This window comes from Apus apus, chromosome 4 (assembly GCF_020740795.1).
Source record: "Apus apus isolate bApuApu2 chromosome 4, bApuApu2.pri.cur, whole genome shotgun sequence".
Lineage (NCBI taxonomy): Eukaryota > Metazoa > Chordata > Aves > Apodiformes > Apodidae > Apus > Apus apus.
This window is the reverse complement of record NC_067285.1, coordinates 114,115,512-114,136,625: the sequence shown is the minus strand read 5'-3', so window position 1 is coordinate 114,136,625 and position 21,114 is coordinate 114,115,512. Positions and strand designations below refer to the sequence as shown.

The following is a 21,114-nucleotide window of genomic DNA, read 5'->3' as shown; positions in this document are numbered from 1 at the left end:
GGTATGGCCCTCTCTGAGTATACACCATGGAAATGTGCACATTTCCTAAAAGCAATATGGAACAGCTAAATATACTGCTCACAAATCTGTTTACACTAATAATGGCTGGGAGCCTGCCATCCATATGACTGCAAGGAACCATTGATTCAACATAAATTAACTGAAAATTACTTGAGAGAGGAAGAAACTCACAGCGTTTTATATTTAATTTTCTTTTCTTCCCCCACCCCCCCCATTTTTTATTTTTATTTTTTTTTAATTTCCCCCCGTGGCTGCTTTTGGCAGCACCTCCACTAGCTCCTCACCATCCCCCCTCCCCACCCATAGTGATGGGATAACCAGCAAGCCAGGATTTTCTGTCCCAGCTGCAGGGACTGGAGCTGCTGACGGGGCTAAATGAACACAGTATTTACCCATTTTCCAAGAGATGGCAATGGAGATGGAAGGGTCCATCATTCTGGAGCAGGCAGATTGCTAATTTGTTTAAATTTTTAAAAGAAAGGGGGGGGGGGGGGAGGAAAAGGAAAAGAAAACAACAAAGCAAAGAAAAAGACAAAAAAACCCTCCCAGAATTGGCAGCTCCTCACGTATTAGTTGAAATGCTGCAGACTTGGCTCCCTCTCACCTCCCCAACATAATGTTAAATGGCATCAAGACAGTATATCAGTCATTTACATATGTTGCTTATAGACGCCAAACTTATTAACACAATAAAACTGCTGCTAAGGAGCTTTCCTGCCTATTTTTCTCCTGGAGAATGTCAGTGTTGGAAGCACCTTGCAGCCTCGTATGGAAACACCCGGGCTTGCCTCTCATATGGCACCCGGGAAAATAAATACATGAATCACCCCGGGTCCCCCTCCGACCACTTCCAAAGCCAAGTGGGAGGAAGATCCATACATTCGGAGGGTTGTGCATTGGAAGGGACCACCAGCACCCAGCCCACCCCGCAGCACACCCCCCCGAGACACCCCGCCTTCCTGGATGGGCACCCAGGACGGCTTCACCCCAGGACTAGCTCTAAACTGAGGTGTCCCCAACTCCAGTAGAGGTCTGGAAATGCTGGAAGTGAGACCCAGAGTGATTCATATATTTATTTTCCAGGGTGCCATATGAGAAGCAACCCTGGGTGCTTCCATACGAGGCAGCAAGGTGCTTCCAACACTGCTGCTCTCCGGGCGGGAATTGAGGCAGGGAAGCTCCTCAGCAGCACTTTTGTTGTGTTAATAAGTTCTGGCGTCTATCAGCAACCTATGTAAGCGGCTGATGCATCGTCTTGCTGCCATTTAATGCAGTATCGGGGCGAAGGGGGGCGGGCAAGTCCCCCCTAATATAACTCTGCACGGTCCCTGTGTGGGGTTTTGGAGAGACTGTCCTGGCACCCAAATGGGAAAAGCCCCTCTGCTGTGGCACCGGAGCCGTGGCAGCTTTGCCCACCCCTGGGATGACACCCTCTTGCAGGGATCCTGCTTGCTTGGCCCGCTGGGGCACAAGGAGTGTGAGCCCCCGGGGGGGTGTCATGCTCCGGTGCCATCTGAGGGAGCACCCAAACCCTCCCCCGGGCTGGAGGAGTCGTTTCCCGGGTTGAAATTTTCCCGAGTTTTCTTTTCAAGGTATTTTTGTTGCCATCATGACCTTGCCATGCAGGGGAATGCATTTCTGAGGGTGAGACCAGATAGCCCTGGAGGGAGGTACCTGGGGGGGACATTAGCTGGGTCTTCAACCCCAGAACCAGCGGGGAGGGCTGGCTGACCCCAAGCACTGAGGCTGAGCTCTGCTTCCTGCTGGCAGTGCTGGAAACCCTGGAAAACTTCCTCAGGAATCACAGCTCCTGGCTGCAGCATGCTGAGGAGGGTGAAAGGCTGGGATCAGGGACGAGGGAGGGATCTGCTCCTGGCTGGGACACAGCGATGCCACCACTGCTGCCACCTCAGGGACCAGCAGGACAAACCAGGGTGAAGGTTTTGGGTTTGCTCCTGGTGGCTGGGGTGGCTGGACTGCGCACCTCATTATGGAGAAAGGCTCAGGGACCCCTACTGCTCTGTCCTCTGATGCTGTTACCTGCTGTCACCCCAGCAGGTCCTCATGGAGGACCACAACCCCTACCTGTGGCATCTGACAAGTCACGTCACAAGTGGCAGATGCAGCTGCTGCCCCAAAACCACGTGTTTCATTCAGTGCTGCTGCCCAAAAAAAAAAATCATGTGTTTTAGTGCTGGGGCCCAACTCACTGCCCCACTCACCCATGGGCAAACAGGGGTCATGGGGTCCCCAAGGTCAGGCACAAGGTCAGGGGAAAGTCCCCATGTGCCCATCACCTGCACATCACTTTCAATGTGTTTCGATGACTTTCCCCAGAACCACGGTCCGGTGGGACCACCTTGCTGAGCAGAAAGGACCAGAGCAACCTCTGTCCTGGGTGCAGCCTCAGCACCAGGACAGGCATTGCCACCAGTGTCCGAGGGTGCCACAGTTTTCTGAAAGGCTTCATCAGGGCTACGGGCACCTGCACGATCATCTCAAGATGTTTCAAGGTTTGGAGATGATCCTTTCAGGTATCAGTGTCTAGAGGAAGCTGGGTGCAAAATCCTGTTTGCTTTGGAAACAGAAAATTCTCATTCATGGCAAGTGGCTGCAACCACCTAAGTCACAGCTGTGTCCACACTGAATGGCCTTCAAGATCTCCTGCCTCTGAGTGTGTCAGAAGCCCACCAGGACTTGTCACACCAGAGTCCACATTTGTGCAGGGTTTCTGTATCAACCTAACAGCCAGGCCATGCTGGAGAAGCAAGGGTGGATGCAGCCCCCATGGAAAAGCCAGTGTGACCATCTTGTAGGTGGATGAGGATCCAGCACCATCTTGTCCTGCTGGACTGACCTCTTCCAGCCCATAGCTACATCATCTGGGTGGCTTCCCATTCCTGGACTCAGTGGTGGGATTGTATCTCAACATCAGTTTGGCTCCACACACTAAACTTGTCTCCCATCCATGCCAACGTCCCTATCTACCACCAGCCCCACCATTCCCATGTCCATCCATCCATCCATCCACCATCAAATCAAAACAAAACCACCTTAAAAAGGGAGGCTGAGGGAGGTGAGATGAATAACCTGCTGATACCCACCTGGTTGTGCAGGGACGGTTGATTCCAATCCAGAATATGCCTCAACCAAATCAAATAAATAAATAAGAAAATAAAGCTGAGGAAGCTGGAAAAGAGGGAGCAGCCTGGGACAGGCAGGTTCTGGCCCACTTTAGCCCCTCAACCCAAAATACAGCTCCATTACTCCCTTCCTGACTTCGGGACCACATTTTGAAGGATGACAAGAGGAGATCAGGGCAGGGGAAGGAGCTGTGCCCATGGGAAGAGCAGGTGGGAGAGGTTAGAAGGAAATGATCCAGCACTTTGAAGTCTGGTCAACTTTTAACATCCCGGCAAAGCTGCTCCCGTGGCCACGCTCCGGGGCCTGATTTTCCACATTCTGCCCTTTGATGCTGGAGGACGATGTGTTATAGATTAACGGAGCCCGGGGGGGACGGGCCCCGCACCTGCCGGCAGCGCTGGCTCCCCCCCCGGCCAGGGCTGGGGGCTGCGGGTGGAGGGATGGAGGGATGGATGGAGCGATGGATGGATGGAGGGATGGAGGGATGGACTGACGGACAGACTGACCCACTGGCCCATCGTCCCACCCCCTGGGCTGACCCTCCGCCCCCATCCCCAAGGCCGCTTTTTGGTGCCCGTCCCGTCCCGTCCCCCTCTCCCTCTCCTTCCTTCCTCTCTCGTTTGCTCCTTGGAAAATCCTCACTGTTATATTTTTTAAAAGCACCAGACACACACACACACCTCCCCGCCCTCCCCCCCCCCTTTTTCCCCCACCAGCACCCCCTAATCCCGCTGCAACCCCCGCCTCTGGCTGCCCCGTCCCTCGGCCGCGCTGCCTCGTTCCGCGGCTCTTCGTTCAACACACACACACACACAAATGTCTTTCTCCTCCACCCAAAGCTCCTCCCGGCCAGAAATCCAGCGGGCAGGAAGGCTGCTCCCGGCTCACCTCCTCCTGGGGATGCAGCGGCTAAACTTTGCCTCTTAATAAGCCGAGGACAGAGGAGCGAGGCACCCACCCCTGGGGAGCCGCGTTTTATTCCTTTGGGGGATGAAGATCCTGCCTGAATTATCCTGGAGGTGGGAGCAGGCCTGGGAGCGGTGGGATGGGGGAAAGAAACACAAGGATAAATTTGGGTTTCTCTCCTGGTTTCAGTGCAGCAGCTTCCCGGCTCCTTCTGGAGCATCCAGGGAGCCTCGCCGGGACCGAAAACCTCTGGAGCGAATAGAGGGAGGGAAAAAGAGCTTAAAGGTTTATATTTTTCCAAGAGGGTGATTTATCCCCAAAGCAAGTTCCCCTTCCCCCCCCCAAAAAAAAAAGCTCCTGCTGGGGATGAGGTGCGAAGGGGAAACGCTGCCCGGGGGTTTCCCGCGGAGAGCAACCAGCTCCCGGCCGGCTTTTTCCTTTTTCCCCCGCAGAAATTGTTGAAAAAAAAGAAAATCGGCGAGATCCGCAGGAAACGAAATCCCGGCCCCGCGCAGGGCTCCGCGGGCCGCGGATCCGCCAGCGCCCGGTGCCCACGGGAGGCTGCGGGAGAGGGGAGCGAAGGGTCCTGAGGCCCCGCAGCCCTCCCTCCCAACTCCCGGCCCTGTCCGGGGAGGGAAAGAAAAGAGCGAGAGGGAAAAATAATAAAAAAAAATAAATAAGAAACAATTAATTCTATTAAATTGGTTACAATTAAATCCCACAAACGGTCCGGAGCCGGGCACAGCTCCCGCGTCTGAGCAGAGCGCTGTCCCCGCATCCCCCTTCCCTTTCTCCTTCCTTTTCCCTTCTCCTTCCCTTTCCTTTTCCTTTCCCTTTCCTCTTCCCTTTCCCCTTCCCGTTCCTCTTCCTCACCCCCCGCGGGTGCGCCCCGTTCCGCGCCTTGCTGCCCTCTCCGCCAGCCGCCTGCCCCAGGCTTCTTTATTTCCATCGTGTTTAAATATAAATATATATTTAAAACGTAGATTATTATTTTTTTCTCTCTTTCGGACATAGAAATAAAAATAAAAGCCCTTTGGTCACCCGCACGCCCCGCTTTTAGGTTTTAATTTCTTCGGGTTTTCACGTATTTTATTTATTCCTACCCCTTTCTCCCCCGCAGCCTCTTGCGGGAATGTGGCCGCGGAAAACCCGCGGGCGCGCAGCAGCGCTGTCCCTTCCGCGGGGCGGGGAAGAGGTGGGGGGGGGGGGAAGGATCCGCGGGAGTATTTCAATCCAGCCAAGTGGAAAATAGACTTTCAACCCCCTTTGTGCGGGAGGGGAGGGTTGGCCCCCGCCTCCGCGGGCCAACAAAACTCCGAGCAGAGCCAAACTGCGGAGTGAACTCGGGACCGGCCCGCGCAGGGGCTGCGCGCCCCGCGCATCCCCCCGCGCAGCGGCCAAAACAGCCAAAAACGAGTCGCTGTGTTGGTGTTGGGTTTGGTTTTTTTTTTTTCAATAATAATGTATTTTGTTTTCTTCCCAAAGTAGGGTCGGACCCGTGGGAAGAGCGGCCGTGCTGTCCGGGGGTGCGGGGGGGTGTCCTTGCCTGCAGAGAGAAGCTGGTGGGGGGCGCGGAGAGGAGAGGAGCTTGCGCGGGAGGCGGGGAGCCGCGGTGAGACGTGGGGGAAGGAAGGGGGGTTCACCTTCTCTCCCCGAGATACAAACCGCGGCTGCGGGAGGCTTCTTGAATTTATTTCTTAAAGCGGAAAAAAATTAAAAATCAAAGGAAAAAAAAAAAAAAAGGGGGGGGGGAAGAGATAAAAAAGGGAGGGGGGAAAGAGAGAGGGGGGGAAAGAAAAAAAAAAAGGATGATTTTTTTTTAAGGAAGACTTTTTTTTTTTTTTCCCTGAAGGAAGAAGGGAAGGACCCCCCGCAGCCGGAGCCCCTTTTCCCATAACTTCGCGGCGCGCCCGCGGGAGCTGCTCCAGTCCAGTTTTTCGGGCGCTCTCTGCCTCCCCCCACCTCTCCTGCCTCCCCTGCCCGTTCCTGCCTCCCCTGCCCGGCCCCGGCCCGGCCCGAGCAGGTGAGGCCGCCCCCTCCCCCGGGGCCCCGCCAGGTACCGGCCGTATTTGTAGCGGCTGCCCGGGGTCTGCGGGTGCGTGGGCGCCCGCGGGTGGGTGCGTGTGTGTGTGTGTGTGTGCGTGCGTGTGTGTGTGTGCCCTCCCCAGGGCGGGGGGGGGGGAGGTTTCTTGCACACGCACACACACACACACACACAACACACCCTCTTCCGAAGGAACAGCCCCGCTCCCGGCCCCCCCCCTCCCCTCCTCCTCTCTTTCCCTCCCCTCCCGGTTCAAACCATGTTCCAGCCGTCTGCGAAACGCTGCTTCACCATCGAGTCCCTGGTGGGCAAAGACACCCACCTCAGCCCCGAGGACCCCCCGCGGCCCCCCACCCTCGGATACCCCGGCCCCGCCGCCGACGCCGCTGCCTTCGCTCCCGGCTTCCAAGGAGCCGCCGCCGCCGGTCGAGCCCTTTACGGGAGCGCCGAGCTCGTCTTCCCCGAGGCCGTGGGGCACCCGGCGCTGCCCGTCGGGCCCCATCAGCTTGGAGGCTCGGGGTTACCTCACCCCCATTCTTTTTTCGGGCCGCAACACCGCGACCCGCTCAACTTCTACCCCTGGGTGCTGCGGAACCGCTTCTTCGGGCATCGCTTCCAAGGTGAGACGGAGAGCGGGCATCGCCAGCCGGATCCCGGCGTTTCCCGGGACGCGGAAAGGGAGCGGAGGGAGCCGTGCCCGGCACCGGGAGGCCGCGTTCCCCGGGGGAGGCCGAGGGGGACCCGGAGGCGAAACCTGTTGCTGAGGGGCCGGCACCAACAACCGGAGCTCCGGGGGTTTGCAGAGCGGTGCCGAGGGCCGTTTCCTCACCCGGTTCTCAGTGTATTTGCACACGCGGGGCTCTGCAGTTGCACACCCGCTGTGTTTGCACCCCCCGGAACTCGATGCGTTTGCACACCCGGTGCCGGAGCGCGTTTCCACAGCGGTGCCGGTGCATCCGCACCCCCGGGGCTCCGCGTGTTTGCACACCCGGCAATCAGTGCATTCACACCCCCGGTGCCGAGCGCGCTTGCACACCCGTCCTGAGCGCATTCACACAACCCGGTGCCGAGTGCGTTTACACGCTGGTGCTGAGCGCGTTTGCACACCCGGTTGGAACCGCGTGTGCTCACCGGGTGCTCGGTGCATTTGCACCCCCGGTGCGGTCCGGCCCCCGGAGCCGGCGTGTGGCGGCCCCGGTGCGGGGGGCGGGCGGGGGTCGGGGCAGCCCCGTCGCGGTCGGAGGGGGGTCCCGACCGGGGATCGCGGGGCTCCCGGGGCCGGCGCTGCCGACTCCTGCCGGGCCCCAAGGCTGGCGGAGCCGGGAGTTTGGGTTTCCCGTTTTCCGAACGAAGAGAAAGATTGCGGCGGATCACGTCTGCACAGCGAGATTTCGTTTGATTTTACAGCTTTTGTCTTTAGCCCTTCTTTTTCTTTGCTTCTTCTCTTCTTTTTCTTTATTTTCTCTTTCTTTATCTTCTTTTCCTTTATTTTCTTTTTCTTTTTTCTTTTTTCTTTTTCTTTTTCTTTTTCTTTTTCTTTTTCTTTTTCTTTTTCTTTTTCTTTTTCTTTTTCTTTTTCTTTTTCTTTTCTTTTTCTTTTTCTTTTTTTTCCTGCTCTCTCTTCTTCTCTCTCTTCTCTTCTCTTCTCTTCTCTTCTCTTCTCTTCTCTTCTCTTCTCTTCTCTTCTCTTCTCTTCTCTTTACTCTTCTCTTCTCTTCTCTTCTCTTCTCTTCTCTTCTTTCTCTCTCCCTTTCTTATTTTCCTTTATTTTCTTTTATCTGACCGTGTCCTGCCACTTTCTCCTTTCCTTTCCTTTCCTTTCCTTTCCTTTCCTTTCCTTTCCTTTCCTTTCCTTTCCTTTCCTTTCCTTTCCTTTCCTTTCCTTTCCTTTCCTTTCCTTTCCTTTCCTTTCCTTTCCTTTCCTTTCCTTTCCTTTCCTTTCCTTTCCTTTCCTTTCCTTTCCTTTCTCTCCGCGGTGCCGCGGGGTGTCCCGGGGACCCCCGATTAGGATTATCTGCCCCTCACCAACCCCTCTCCTGTCTCCGGCCTCCGGCGGCTCCGCCGAGGATCGCGGCTGCTTCAGGCGGCTCCCGGGGGCACCAGCCCGGCCCCGACCGAGCCCGGTGGCAGCTCAGTTCCATCCCGGCCCCATCCCCATCCTGATCTCATCCCGGTCCCGACCCGAGAGGGGATCCGGGGGGTTCCCGCTCCGGCCCTCAACCCGCAACCCTGCACGGGTCCCCGCTCCCTGCCCCTCCACCTGCCTCCTCTGCCCTCCCTCCAGTCCCTGCTTGTCCTCCTGCTTTTCTGTCTGCTCTTCCTTTATGTATTTTTCCTTTTTTTTTTTTTTTCATTCGTTTCTTCTTTCTTTCTTTCTTTCTTTCTTTCTTTCTTTCTTTCTTTCTTTCTTTCTTTCTTTCTTTCTTTCTTTCTTTCTTTCTTTCTTTCTGTCTGTCTGTCTGTCTGTCTGTCTGTCTTTCCTTCTGTCTTTCTGTATGTCTGTCTTTCTGTCTGTCTGTCTTTCTGTCTGTCTTCCTGTCTTTCGTGTCTGTCATTCTGTCTTTCATTTCTTTTGTCTGTCTTTTCTTTCATCTCTCTTTTCCTTCTACTTTTTCTTCTCTATTTTTATTTTCTATCTTTTCTTTCCTTCTTTTTCTTTCTTGCTTTCCTACTTCCCTTCTCTCACTCTTTCCTTCTTTTACATCTTTCTGTCTTCTTTATCTTTTTCTTTCCTTCTTCCTTCTCCCTTTCTCCCCATTTGGATTTATTTTTTCCCCCCCTGTCACTTTCTTAGGCTGCCTCCCTCTTTCTCCTTTTTTTGTTAAATCTTCTTTTTCCCTCTCTCTTTCCTCTGCCTCTCTCTTCCTCTTTCTCTTTCTTTCCTCCTCCTGCTCTCCCCATCCATCCCTTCCTCTCTCTCTCCTTTCTCTTCCCCTTCTCCACCGTGGCCTGGAGGGCAGCAATGGTTTGGGGGGGATGAATTTTGCTACCCCAGGGAGGAGAGAACCTTCTTGGAGCCCCCAACACCCCTCGTCCGTCCTCCCTGTGTCACGGAGGGTGACTCTCTCCCCAACACCCCCACCCTGGTTCCACGGAGGGGGAGCTGGGGATGCTGCTGTGAGTCCCTGACTGCTCTCTGTCTCCTCAGGGAGCGAGGTGTCCCAGGAGAGCCTGCTCCTCCACGGCCCCTTCGCCCGCAAGCCCAAGCGCATCCGCACGGCCTTCTCGCCCTCCCAGCTCCTGCGCCTGGAACGGGCCTTCGAGAAGAACCACTACGTGGTGGGCGCCGAGCGCAAGCAGCTGGCCAGCAGCCTCAGCCTCTCCGAGACCCAGGTACCCCCGGGCAGCCCCCCAGCCTGTCCCACTGCCCACCCACCCACCCACCCACAGCTCAGCCTCGGGCTCACATACACGGCGCCGACCCCGCGCTGGGCTCCGGCCACGCTCTGCAAAATCCCAGCTGGGTTTAGCCAGGAATCCCGTGTGGAATCTGTGGCCAAACCCCGCGGGGTTGGTCTGGGCTCAGGAAGGTTGGGGTGGGTTTTATTTTTGTGCAGTTTGGTCTTTACTCCCATCCCTGGCAGGGCTCAGGGCTGGGGGTTGCAGGTCTCACCTTGTGCCACTCTCTGGAGTGTTTTTTTTCCAGCGTTATTTCCTGCTTGTTTAAGGGTGTTTTCCCCTGGAGTAATAGATGATTTTAAAAATCCAGTTAAAAAAGGAGCGGGAGCATGAGACCCTTCCCTGGAGAGCTGCAGGGCTTCCCCCTGGCTGTGCTGCTTTGGTGGTGTTGGTGCCCAGCAGGCAGGACGGGTGCAAGGACGGTGCCTGCTGACAGGCATTTATTTCTGCTGCAACCTCCTGGTTTTTAGAAACAACCTTTTCACACACGTTTAGAAATGAATAGACCCAGGAAGATCTTAGGGCTAAAAGCTGCCAGTGCTGGGGGGAAAGAGAGAACTTGGGGCTGAACATCTCTGTGTGTGAGAGAGCCCGGTGTCCTGGTGAGCAGCTATTCCCGAAAGCTCCAGGTGATGAGATCCCATCATATTCAGTAACAGAGTTGATGGAGAAAGTTTCCTCCCGATTCTGGCGAGGTGGTTCAGCCTATATTGGGAATTAATTTAGTTGTTATCCTTTAATTCGATTGGAACACAAAGCTGGAGCCCCGGGTGTTCCCGCTGCCCGCCCTGGCTCATCCTCTCCCAGGCTCTTCCAAAGTGAAACCTCCAAACGCATCTTCGAGTTATCGGGAGGAAAATGTCACGGGGACAGGGGGGAATCACAGGTGACAATATCGGGGAGGACGGAGCCCACAAAATCCAAAGGCTGTTTGTATCCCGACCCCCCCCACCCAGGGCCCGGCTCCGCTCCCGGCGGCTCCTCTCACCTCTCCGGGCTGGAAACGATGTTCAAGGGGCGGGGGGGGGGGGGAAATAACCACAACAAAAATACAACCCAAAGGTCAAAGAACAAACAGGAACTTGTCCGGGCGGAAAGGGCAGCTGCGGGATGCCCGAGGGGCAGCTCGGAGAGTCCTTCGGGTTTGGCGTCATTGCCTGGAGCTGAACAACGCAATTTGTTGGGAAAAAGCAGAGGGCTCCGTCCCCCAGGCGGGGGAGGCTGCGAAGTGGAAAGAGGCAGCAGAAAAGACCTTGGGGTTCATTTTTATTTTAATTTAGTATTTTTTTTTTTTTTAACGCACCGCAGCGTAATCTGTAGGGTGGTATTTCCAGGGGTTTGGAATGCTGCTGCAGCCACCCGGAGCAGGGTAATTCATCACCTGCGGGAGAGGAGAGAGTGCGGGGCACGGAGGGAGGATCCGGGACCGGCTCCCGGGGGAAGGAGCGTCCGGCTGGAGAGCGGGAATGGCAGCGGGGGCGGCGGGACGGCCCCGCGGGCAGCGGCCCTTGGCAGGGGGAGCCGGGGGGCGGCGGGGAAGGTTTCTTCCCTTTCGGCTCTCTGGTTCCACAGGAAAAATAATCGGTTTTTTTTGAAAAAAAACGGCTTTTAATTACCTGCAGGGAAATATCCCCAGTGCACAGAGGGATGGGATGTGGGGTGGACATCAAAGTACAGGGATCGGCAGGGCGGGAGGGCCGGCCCGGCGGCTGTGCCAAGAGCAGGCATTGCAGTTACAATTAATTATACTTACAATTACAATTACAATCACAATCACAACTACAATTATAACTATAACTAAACTCTAACTATAGCTATAACTATAATTCTAACTGCAACTATAACTATATCTTCTTCTTCTTTTCTTCTTCTTCTTCTTCTTCTTCTTCTTCTTCTTCTTCCTCCTCTTCTTCTTCTTCTTCTTCTGCTTCTTCTTCTTCCTCTTCTTCTTCTTCTTCTTCTTCTTCTTCTGCTTCTTCTTCTTCTTCTTCTTCTTCCTCTTCTTTTTTCTTCTTTTCTTCTTCTTCTTCTTCTTCTTCCTCCTCTTCTTTTTTCTTCTTCTTCTTTTCTTCTTCTTCTTCTTCTTCTTCTTCTTCTTCTTCTTCTTCTTCTTCTTCTTCTTCTTCTTCTTCTTCTTCTTATTCTTCTTATTCTTATTATTATTATTATTATTATTATTATTATTATTATTATTATTATTATTATTATTATTATTATTATTATTATTATTATTCCAGTGACAAATCCTAGTTCCATGCAAACCTCCCATGGAAACCACCCCCCATCCTCAGTGCCACACATCCTTGGTGTGACACTGGGGGACACGGGCATGTTTTTCCCCCTGCAGACCCCGGCCCCATGTCCAGACCATGGGTGGGCTTTATTCTTTTTCAGTGGGTTTAGTCGCCCTGAGAAGCATCTGCTGCTCCTGGCTCTGCCGGGCCCTATTTCCCAGCTGCTTTTCTCCTGGAAAAGGGAGCTTTGCTCTTTGGGCTGTGCCCACTCTGGATCCCTCAGCTGGGGAAGCAACACCTGGAGCAGCCCAGGGGGAAGGTGAAATGGGTAGAGGTACCTGCCCAGCACCAGGAAATGCCTTAGGATATCGGGTGGAAAAGGGTGGAGGTGTTTAACCCCTTCCCATCCTTTCTCCTACCAAGGAGGTGCATCAGTCTGGGATGAGACAGTCCCTTGCAACCACCGGGAAAAAAAGGGGATGAGAGAAAATCCATCAGCAGAGCAGGATCCCAAAGCGTTCAAGAAGTGGGATGAGGCTGGAGTTTGTGTAAGGAGGGCTTGGAGGGGAGTGAGGTGGGATTCAAGGGGGCCTGTGCAAGTGGAGCCGTCCATGGTGGGGGGACATGGTGTATCTGAGCCGGGTGGCACAAGGAGTTGGTGTGTCCTGGGGGTGCCAGGGAGCGTGGGAGCAGCAGGGCTGGTGTGCTGGGGGTGGGAGGAGTGTGCCAGGCAGGTGGGGAGGATCACGCTGCCGTCGTGGTAGGCTGGGTGACATGGGCAGTCACACCACTGTGCCCATCGCAGGTGGCATCAGGTCACTTCCCCCTCCCAGGGGATCATGCTGGGCTGGGAAATAAATTCCCTGAGTTAATTCTGCACAGCACAGCCTGAGTCTCCCAGCAGAGCTTCTCCACCCCATCACGGCACAGGGGGCAAACCCCAGCTGGGGCTCTCAAATCGTCCAAAGACCTCATCCTGCCTGCTATGAGACAGAGGTTTGGGGTGATGGTGGAGGCACCGTGCACCCCAGCATTCCCTCCTGGCGTCGCGTTGCCGGGATGGAGGCAGAGCAGCCCCATCCGGTGGGTCGGGCCGGGCACAGCAGCCGCTCCGCTGGGAATGGTAATAATTAACGGAGCGAATGCCTGGGAATCACGGGAGGGGAAAGATGCACATCCCAGATACAGCCGGAGAGCAGCCATGCTGCAAAGCCCGGGGCTGGCATTGGTCTCACCACAAGGGCTGTCCCAAAAAAAAACCCAAAACAAGCTTGTAAAGCTTTTGGGGTGTTTTCAGAAGAAAAATCCCGGCTGGGACTGCAGGTGTTAGTGCTGTTGTCTGGGGAGCTCCACAACACTGCAAGGTGGTGGCATCTTCAGGTGACAGCACAGCACGAGCAGTGTCACTGTGTCTGGCCCCAAGTAAGTGGTGGTGGGGCTGGTCCCTCTCTGTCACCACCCTGACCCATCCCTGTGTCCTCAGCCTCCAGCAGGGCTTGGGAGCCACAGAAGGTGTCACTGGATTTGTATTGTCCCCAGCTTGGTGACAGGAACGTCACCTTTCTGGCACAGCTGTTTCTCCAGGTGCATTTGACATCCCTGAAGCAGAGCCTGGCTTCTGGGTGGTCACAGGGGTGGGAGCACGTGGTGTGTGTAGGAACCACAGGGGTGGGAGCTGTGTACAGAGGCAGGAATGGGATGCAGGAGCCATCCAGGGATCGTTCCCATCCGGGAGCAGGAGCACTGGGACAGTGGTGACCCTGGAGGGCAGAGACAGCCCCAGGAAGTGGCTGGGCAGGAACACTGGGAGCATCACGTAGCTGGATGCACAAATAAACTGGCATGACAACGGTTAATGCGGCAAAGGTTTGGGAAGGGATAAAATCCCCGGGCTTGGGGGTTTAAGGCAATTACTCTTGGAGTCAGGATGAGGCATCGTAGGGGGCAGCTTATCCCCCAGTTGCCCACTGTGAGGTTCTCACACTTCCCTCATTGTGGCTTCTGGCCTGTTGGGTATGGTATCAGAGGGGTCAGGGAGCCCATCCAGCCTGGAAACCTCCCCATTCCTGCAGCTGAAACAGTCGGGAAGCTCAGGGAAGCCTCATCCCAACGGAGACAGCTGTACCCCGGGGGGTTTCTCCGAGCTGGACCGACCTGGGGAGGAAAAGCTTTACGTGTGGGAGCCACTTCTGATTTCCACAGAGCCTCCCTCAAGCATCTTAATTGCTTTATGCCTTAGTTTCCCCTTCTATAATTTAGGGATAAGGCAACTTCCCTGCTCCCAGAGGGCTGAGAGCTTTAATTAAAGTTTGCAAAGTGCTTTGCAGCCGTTGAATGAAAAGCACCAGCTCGGTATTGTTCCAGAAATGCCCCAAAGCTAGGAAAGAAAATGGGTTCAGTCCAGGACTGGGGACTGGGCGGGGGGCGGGGGAAGCGGTTTATAAGATATACCGGGGCCATAAAGCAGCTGTTTCAGTGCACTGAGGATTCCTCAGAGCCAAGGGCTGTTGCTGCGCGGCCCCTGCAGGGTTTGCTCTCCTGGGGAGGCAGAGAGGGGGCAGCGCTGGGCTCTGCCTCCCGGCCCGAGGCTCCGGAGCCTGCGGTGCCCGCCAGTCCTGCTGCGGGAGTGGGGCAAAGAGGGCGATGGTCCAGGGGGGATGAGGGGTGATGGGCTGCCGGGGGGGGCTGCAGGTTCTGCACCACCTGCAAGGGGGTGGCTGCTGCAGCCTGGGCTGGGAGCAGCCGTCACTGGGTGTCCTGCTGGCCCGGGATGCTGGCAGCGTCCTGCACCGCTGCCTGCGGAGTCCTGCATCCCGGCTGCTGCATCCATTCCACATCCCGGCTGCTGCATTCCAACCGCTGCCCGCAGCATCCCACAACCTGGCAGCAGCATCCTGACTCCCTGACTGCAGCATCCTGCATCCCCAGCAACAATGTCCTGCACTGCTGCCTGCAGCCTCCCCTGTCCCCAGCTGCAACATCCCACACCGCTGTCTAGAGCGTCCTGCATCCCATGTCCCCAGCTGCAGCGTCCCATCCTGCATCCCTGGTGCCTGCAGCATCCCACACCTCTGGCCGTGTGCTTTCAGCATCCCAACCCACCTGCTGCGTCCCTACCACTGTGTCCAGCCCTCCTGGGGCTGGAGCAGAGGGTGTGTGGAGTGGGAGCAGGATGCTCAGGGCTCCAGCTGGATGTGAATGCCGAGGACAGAGGCCCCCGCTGCCTCCCTGGGCTCCTGGGGCAGTGTGTGACCCCCATCGTGGTGGAAAAGTTTTCCCAAAACCTCAATTAATGCTCTTTAATTGTAATTATAATCAATGCATCACGAGCTACCTGGTTACACAGGGGCCAGCCCAAGCTGCCTGGTGCCCCCCTGGCCCTGGGCGGTGGGGGTGGCTCCGTGGGTTGTCCCACGTGGTGGTTGGAGTCACAGCTGCTGTGCCCGTGGCATCCTGACACCAGGAATGAAAACCAGGGCTGGGTTCAGCTGCTCCCACCGTGCTGTGGTGACTGGGGCACAGCCCAGACCCCAGGGGGAGGCTGCAGACACAGGGAAACTGAGGCAGGGCTGGGAGTGCTCCTGGGGGGGACGACAAGGTTTTCTCTTTTGCTGGTCTCCAAGGAAAATTGTGTTTGCTGCTCCATCCCTCTCTGCGACCAGCTGTGCCAAACCCCCCCCCCCCCCTGCCCTGGTGAGCACCCATCTCTCCCTCTCCCCCAGGTGAAAGTCTGGTTCCAGAACAGGAGGACGAAATACAAACGGCAGAAGCTGGAGGAGGAAGGACCCGACTCGGACCAGAAGAAGAAAGGTTCCCACCACATCAACCGATGGCGCCTCGCCACCAAGCAGTCGAGCGGGGAGGACATCGATGTCACCTCCAACGACTAAGGCAGGGACCGGCTCCTGGTGGAGCCACCATGGAGAGGAACCCGGGGGAGGAAGAGGGGACACAGGCGGCGTCACCAAACGGACTCTAGGGACGCGGCCGAAGCCACCGCCACCCGCCGCCTTTCCTCGGGGGCACCCGGCCCGAGCGGGGACCCGCACCCCGTGTCCCCCTGCTGCCCGGGGTGTCCCTTGGAGGTGCTTTTTTGGGAAGCTCCCGCCAAGCCCAGGAGGAAGAGGAGGCTGCCAGGGTGCCCGCTGCCCCGGGACGTGACCGCGCATCCTCCTCCGTGCTGGAAGCCGGCCGGCAGCCACGAGATCCAATAAAAACATCCTACCTAGAAGCTCAATGTACCCAACCCCCTTCTTCCCTTCTTCTTTTTTCCTTTTTTTTTTTTTTACCTTTTTTCCTCCTTTTCTGTTGTTTTCTTTGTTGTGTTTTTTTTTTTTGTTATTGTTGTTCGTGTTTTTTTTTTGTTTTGGTTTTTGTTTTTTTTTTAATTGACACCGTTTAATTTTAATTTATTCTCTGATTTCGGTGCCCGTGTGCGTGCGTTCCCCGTCGTAGCTAGTCAGCAGCTGTAGTGCGTGTTACTGCGTGGTAATAAAAGAGCAAAGATGTGCTGGAAACCTGTCTGGTTGCCTCGATGGAGGGGACAAAGGGACCGTGTCCCCCCCCACCTCTCCCAGGGCTGGTCGAGAGGCCGCGGGGACACTGGCGTGTGGGGACACAGGACACACACACACACACACACACCCCGGGTGTTGGTGGGGAGGGTCCCACGGGAGCCAGGGAGCTCGGTGGCCCCATCACGGTGGGTGTTGGGGGCTGAGGGTGGCCGTGAGGACCGGGTCCGTCCCCCCCCTCCCACCTCGGGGGTGGCCAGAGGTATGAGAGGTATGTGACAGCTGCGGGTGGGTGGCAGCTTCACACCTGCGCCGGGATTGAATGTCGGGAGAGGCTCCCAAGGGCTGCCCTCCTGCTCCCCTGGGAATAGGGAACAGCACCCCCCCCCCCCCCCCCCAGGATACCCGGGGCTGGAGAGGGACTCTCCCCCCGGGACAAGGGACTTGGGCAGGAGAGGGTCTTGGGGGGGGATGAAGGTCCAGGTGTCCTTCCCACCTCTCGCTGGAGATGGGGGGAAAAGACACTTATAATAATTAAATATGCATTTGTATCTGTCAAATGCAGCCACAAACAGAACGACTATATGCAAGATAAACCATATATACCCATATTAGACACCAACATGCACAGCATATGTACACAGACATGTGGATCGTGTGTATATATAGTGGTTAAGGTAGATTTGATGGACATTATTTTATATATTTTAATGGTAGATACACAACATACACTTGCGTGTATGTATTTTGTGTATATAATGTGTATACATTGTACAGCATATATTTTATATATAATTATAATTTTATACCACATATACACACTATATAATCACAAAATATATACTTGACTCTTTATGTATTTGTGTGTATGTGTGTATAGATTGTATTCTATAATGCATATTATATATACATATGTATTTTACAATGTATATTCACATATTATATATTTTATTATAGATAAGAGATTCTATGTATTATATGTCTTATTATAGACATATCTAATTTATATATCATGTGCAATTTAAAATACATAATATGTAATATACAATATTTAGTATATAAATATGCTATAGAATAGCATCTAGAATAGCAGATAGCACAGAATAGCATAGAGGATATATAGTATGTATGAGATATGATATATACCTATATTTTATATAAGTATATAATTATATATAATATATTTTAATATCTTTTATTTGTTTATCTTTTTAAAATATATTCTACATATCTTCAATATATTATATATACGCACACACATTGAATAATTCCTCCTGTTGGGAATGCTGCTTCCCACATCCCCCCTGGCTGCAGGGAAAAGCCTCAACCCCAGCAGCTTTCTCCCCCCCCCCACCTTCCAGCCAACCAGCCCAGTGGAAACTTCTCCAGACCTTCTCACCCCCCCCCTCACCCTCAAGCTGGTCCTTGGAGACACGAGAGGTTCCATCACATCCCAAAGTCCTTCCGCTCTTTTATTCCGGACAGACCCGAGCGTTACACAATGTGTGGCGGTCGGTGACAGTTCCAAGAAGGTTAAAACCCACCAGGGGGGTCTGGGGAGGGGGTTCAGGGGAAGTGGGAATGGCTGGAAGACATGTGGGTGCTGGTGGGTCACCCCCGACCTTGCTGTGTCCCAAGGGACCCACCCTTAGTGTGGCTGAAGGTGCCTTCAATGAGGTGCCACAGGGTGAGGGTGCGAGGAGGGGCAGCTGGGGGTGTGGGGGGCAAAATGAGCCTTAAAAAAATAAGTGGGGGGAGGAGAGGATAAGCCAAAAGTGGAGGTTTCCTAAAGCAACCCAGGGAGATATGCAGGGCTGGGGGCATCTGCCACCACCGGGACCACTTCAAGCCTCCCCCATCTGCAAATCCAACTCCAGGAACGTGCTCAGAGCCCCGGGCAGCTTCTCAGTTGGCTTTTGGTACCCAAAGGAGGTTTGCTCAAAGGCTGCCTGGGTCTTGCTGAGCGCTCCCCCCGGGGGGTGAGGGGCACCTCAGGCTCCAGATCTCCATCACAGCCTTTCACGAGGAGCTCCCTGAAGCATGGGGACAACCCCCTCCACACACACACACACCTCTCTTGGCTACGTGGCATTGGTACAACCCTAAGATCTACCAAGGTGGCAGTGTCCAGCACTGGCTGCATGGAATGGTTTGGGTGGGAAGGGACCTTATAGATCATCTAGTTCCAACCCCCCTGCATGGGCAGGGACACCTCCCACCAGCACAGGTTGCTCCAAGCCCCATCCAACCTGCCCTTCAACACTGCCAGGGATGGGGCAGCCACAGCTTCCCTGGGCCAGTGTCACACACAGGGACACAGAGCAGGAAAATGAGCAACAAGCAAAAATGGCAGGAGCTGAGCTGTGGCCAAACTTCAGGGTGGGTTCAGGTGACACAAGCCTGGGATTGTCCCCTGGTTGTCCCCTGGCCAGCTTGGGGAGCAGCAGACAGAAACATCTTCCAGGAGGGACTCCAAACTTCTCTCTGGCACCTTTTGCTGCAACCTGGTCCTCATTATTTCTTAATTAACATAGCCAAGAAATCAATTAACTGCGACATTTCTAATTAAATGCTACAGGAGATGATCGTCTCGTTACTTTTATCTGCTGGGGTGAACAACTTGATGTGTGTGGTGGGTTTGGAGCTCCCCGTTTCTTTCACTTCCCCAATTACAGGAGATGCAAATGGTTGGGTCGTCCTCGCAAACCAAAGGCTCCTTTTTTGTACATTAGGAAAGTCGAGGAGATTAATTAGCTATTAAGTGTCTGTGCTTAATGTTATCATTAGCTGCTGCGTGTCGTCTTCTCTGGCACAACGTGCTGTCCTAATAAACACCACTAATGTGCTGCTGCCTTCCCAGCTCCATGGCTCGTTTCTAACTCTGCAGGAAGAGCTGAGGGTGGGATTTTGGTGCTCGCCCATGGTCCCACCATGGATGGCAGTGACCTCTGCAGGAGGGAGCCCAACCTTGAGCTGCCTGTGAGTGAAACGGTCTTTTAAGACCCCAGAAGGGTCAGGTTGGTGCCTCTGGGCCATTCTGCTGCTTTTAAAGAAAAGATTTTTAAAAAGCAACTCAACACCACTTCTTCTGGGATGGTGGTGGCTCAAAAACTGAGCCACATAGCTTGCTTCAGGGTCTCCGTGTGGGGACACTGTGGTCTCATCTTCCCCAAGAGTTTGGGGCCAGGGGGCCACCAAAATGTGCTCCTCATACATGTACCTTGTTCTACTTGCCAGCGAGCCAGGGATCAGCAGAGGGGACAGGCAGCAGAGACGGGTCTGCACTATCCTGGCTGCCCAGAAGACAGGGACACAGATGGCTTTGGGAGGTGCAGGGTCAAGTTGTCGGGTCTCTACCCTGATGGGTACCACTGATGCAAGTGCTACCTTGCAACAGAAGCCCCGCAGATGCTTTCAGAAGAGGTTAGCAAAGGGAACTGAATACCCTGAGGTGGCAGCTCTCCCTTCCCAGCTCCAAGTCAGGAGCAGCTCCCCAGGGTTTTGGCGGGGAGACACAACATCTTGCGCTGCATTTGAACAAAATCTGAGCGCAAACCGTTGCCACCAACCTGCCAGAGGCTGTGATTGGCTCTTGGAGATGGATCCCAGCCACCACCTGACTCAGGACCCCAGAACATGTTTCTTTCTCAGCACAAACTCTGAGCTGACTGAGCCAGTTGTCACAGGCACATCGAGAGGAACGACTTTGATGGGTTTGTTTAGGAAGACGATCAACCCAGACTCATTTAGACCCTTTGATTGTCACTTGTTGGATGATGCAGCTCCTTTGGAGCCCAGCCCTAAGCTTGCAGAGCAGCTCCTCTGCCATCCCCCAAGCTGGGCCAGCAGGATCGGGCCCTCGTGAGCCACAGTGACTCAGTCATGAGGTTCATTCTTCTCCAAACCAAAGCAGCCCTGACTGAGCATCACTGGATGGAGCACCTTTGGCTAACTAAGCTCTGCAGGTGATGGGTACTCAGCCATACGTGCTTCTCATGACAGAGAAAACTGGGAATTGGCTCTTTCCCAAGGCAGAATTTGCTCAGTCCATATTTTTCCTTGGATCTCTCCTAAAGATACCCAGCAGCAAAGTCCTGACTCTCTTCCTCCACTGCAAATCCCTCGCCCCATCTGTGGGCCAGGCAGGTGGCTGGAGCTCAAAGCCTCTGAAATCTGTGGTCAGTGACCACAAGACAAAACCAACTCACTGTCTCCTGCCTTGCCCCACCTTTCCAAAGAGAAACAGAGCCTGGGCTGAAGAAGCTTTGCAGCAGAATGATTCAGGCAGCCACAAAACCCACCGGGGAAGGGGAAACCATTCACCCAAATAGGCATTGGGGCAGTTGAAGGGACAGCCAGGCAGCCAGACATCTCCAGGGGACAGGTCACCTCTCTGAGGTTGCAGTCTTCTGCAGCCATCAGCTTGGAAGAGCTGCCAGCTGAAGCTGGTTTCTGCCTTGGGTCCTCCTGTGCACCAGCAGGAGGCTTTGGGCAGTGTTGGCTTTGATGGCTGAAAGTGTTGGGTAAAGGAGAGGAAAAGACAGGAAGGGAGCAGAGAAAGGAAAAGAAAAAAGAGAAGAAGAAGAGGGAGAGGGAGAGGGGAGAGGGGAGAGGGGAGAGGGTAATGAGAGGGAGAGGGAGGGGGGAGAGGAGAGAGGAGAGGAGAGGAAAGGAGAGGAGAGGAGAGGAGAGGAGAGGAGAGGAGAGGAGAGAAAAGAGAAGAGAAGAGAAGAGAAGAGAAGAGAAGAGAAGAGAAGAGAAGAGAAGAGAAGAGAAGAGAAGAGAAGAGAAGAGAAGAGAAGAGAAGAGAAGAGAAGAGGAAGATGAAGAGAAGAGAAGAGAATAGAAGAGA

At 54.5% G+C, this 21,114-nt stretch overlaps 1 protein-coding gene across 1 annotated transcript; it reads left to right on the top strand.

The window, feature by feature from the left end:
- The first annotated feature begins 6,374 nt into the window (after window positions 1-6,374).
- On the top strand, window positions 6,375-15,638 carry LOC127383819 (homeobox protein EMX1-like). Its single transcript, XM_051617369.1, has 3 exons — window positions 6,375-6,735; window positions 9,264-9,448; window positions 15,471-15,638. Exons 1-3 carry the CDS (start codon window positions 6,375-6,377, stop codon window positions 15,636-15,638), a joined length of 714 nt encoding a protein of 237 aa, XP_051473329.1.
- Window positions 15,639-21,114: the final 5,476 nt, after the last annotated feature.